The sequence below is a fragment of the Seriola aureovittata genome, chromosome 19, assembly GCF_021018895.1.
Source record: "Seriola aureovittata isolate HTS-2021-v1 ecotype China chromosome 19, ASM2101889v1, whole genome shotgun sequence".
Taxonomy (NCBI): Eukaryota; Metazoa; Chordata; class Actinopteri; order Carangiformes; family Carangidae; genus Seriola; species Seriola aureovittata.
Window position 1 is genome coordinate 23792501 of NC_079382.1, and position 2500 is coordinate 23795000.

General features: G+C 46.7%; 1 protein-coding gene and 1 long non-coding RNA gene across 2 annotated transcripts in view; one reads left to right on the forward strand and one right to left on the reverse strand.

Annotated features, from left to right (window-relative positions):
- sox11b (SRY-box transcription factor 11b) overlaps window positions 1-407 on the forward strand; it is a 1608-nt gene extending 1201 nt beyond the window's left edge. The window contains exon 1 of the mRNA XM_056405027.1: window positions 1-407. This exon is cut by the window's left edge and continues 1201 nt beyond it. Within this exon, the coding sequence (XP_056261002.1) occupies window positions 1-407 (407 nt within the window).
- Window positions 408-1724: 1317 nt separating this feature from the next.
- The window catches only part of LOC130187441 (uncharacterized), a 1865-nt gene continuing 1089 nt past the window's right edge, over window positions 1725-2500 (reverse strand). The window contains exon 3 of the long non-coding RNA XR_008830460.1: window positions 1725-2500. This exon is cut by the window's right edge and continues 45 nt beyond it. This is a non-coding gene — a long non-coding RNA (uncharacterized LOC130187441).

Genomic DNA, 2500 nt, shown 5'->3' on the forward strand with positions numbered 1-2500 from the left:
AGTCTTCCGGTCGGCTCTTCTACAGCTTCAAGAACATCACCCGGCAGGGCACCGGTACCGCCTCCTACCCGGCCTCCCGCTCACCCGCATCCTCGTCCCGGTCCGGCTCCACCTCCTCCTCCTGCTGCGGGGAGGACCTCGATGATCTCCCCTCGGAGGGGAACGACTTCGCCTTCAGCCTCCTGGCCGGCTTCCACGCCTCCTCCGAGCCGTGGAACTCGTCTTCCAGCTCGGCCCCGGGGAACCTGAGCTTGTCCCTGGTGGATAAAGACTTGGACTCGTGCAGCAGCGAGGGCAGCCTCGGGTCCCACTTCGAGTTCCCGGACTACTGCACCCCGGAGCTCAGCGAGATGATCGCCGGGGACTGGCTGGAGGCCAACTTCTCGGACCTGGTGTTCACTTATTGATCCCTCAGGGGGGGTGAGGGAGGGGGTGGGGGGGTGAAGGGGGACTGTCATCTCTCATCCGCCTCTTCTCCCCGCAGCCGGTTCTGGAGGTCGAGGTCAGGGACCGGTGTGATGTGGCTGCTGCTGCCCGGGCTCAGGTTGCGGGGAGCGGATGGACTGTACACACGCTGCGGTACTTCAGCAAAAAATGAAATGAAATGAAATGAAATCACCTCAACAGGGTTTTATGGATTTTGTTTTCAGTTGTTCGGGTCTGAACCAGGATCCGGACTATGCGTTCCCACCCAGACCCAGAAATGACTCTAATTAACACTAAGATCAGGATTTAAGACTCTTTAGTTTCCTTTGCTTCCCAGCACCGGGACCAGCACCGGGACCAGCACCGGGACCAGGACCAGGACCAGGACCAGGACCAGGACTACGACTTCAGGACTGTATATGTGACTCTGAGTTTCCCACACCCTGATCCTCCTGTTTGTGTTGTATTGTGGGGGGGTCCGCCCCCCTCCAGGTGTGGGAAATGTCATTAAATGTTGAGTTAAAACCCAAACCGACCACAGGTATGGCAGGAAACACTTTTTGATATTTACATGACCAGACATACCTCATCTTTTTAAAGATATGGAGAAGTAAAACTATTTTCAGGCATATTTTTGTACAGTCAAAGGGAATGTCGCAGGTTTTTTCAGGCACTTCTTCTTCTACCACTTTCATTCAGACTGTTGATTATTATTATTACTATTATTATAATTATTATTATTATTATTATTTGTTACTGAGCATGTGAGGGTTCAAATCCCAGCCAGCCTGCCTTGCTTTAATGCCTTGCAGTTGTTTTAAAGAGTGGAGGGGTCAGACCACATCCAGGATTGTATATGTTGTGTAAAATAGTTAAAGTTTAGGAGTTTATGTATATTGGTGTGAGTGAGTCCCTGGCAGCAGGAGAGAAACTGGATTTTCAGTTAATTTTTTTACATCATCTGCGGCACATGTTTGTTTTTGCTCATTATTTTTGTGCAATATAAAAGAAAAGAGGAAAAAAATGAAATAAAGGAGCGTCCCGCATTTTTTGTAGCAGAGGAGGAAACTGCGTTTACTTGTCCTTCATGATGAAGTCTGTATGTCCACAACTGAATAAATCAGCTGGAACTGAGTCAGGTCAGCTGCTGTGTTTGATTATTGATTATTGATTATTGATCGGTCATGCTGCTTCTGATCGGAGTGATTGTGTGATGCCATTTTTAAAAGCAACAAAGACAAAACAATCAAACTGCAACGTCCATTCTGGAGCTTTTAGTCACATGACATGATCTTCATTAACAGAGTTGTGAGACACCTGAGATTCAAAGCACAATTCTTGTCAAGGATTTTAAAAACGTTTAAGGTGGTCTCCAGGTTTTAAAAAAACATTCAAGTCCTTCTCTTTCCTTTCAAGGTGTTCCAGGAATCCAGGTCTCCGTAGAAACAAAGTTCAGCAGGCTGAAGTAAACTGGACGTGTTAATGTCACATCTCCAGATTCCAGCAGGGTAGGGATCATTGAATCTTTCTGACAATCCTTGAAAGTGATTGAAAAGTTTGAATTCCAAGACGGAATCGAGGATCTTGACTTTAAGTCTGAGTTTCAAAGTTCATGTTCACTATTCCAGGAGAGTGGAGAATGTTCAAGGGCCTTTCAATGATCTTTAAGGATCCTCGGAGAACCTTTAAGATCCTCCAGGTGTCCTGAAATTCACCAACACTGTGTTTTCTGTGACAGTGAAACAGTCAGTAAACACATCAACCTCAGGAACAAACAAAACACAAACCTAATCACAACACAACAGAGGTGTTTCCAGGGGACACTAAAAAGGGACGGACCCAAAGGCTAAGCTAACAGCTAACATTTTTGCAATAATATCTGAATCGTGTGATATTGAGGTTTTAATAGCGTTGGTTCAGTCTAATGTTACACAGTGTCCGTCACTCTTCTCATGTCCCCCTGGAAACACTTCCTGTTGTGATGTGAGTACTTGCACCTCATGAGTTGTGGTGAGTGCGGTGTGTTGAACCCTGAGGGCCACAGTACTTCAGGGAGACTTTCTGTGGTAAATGT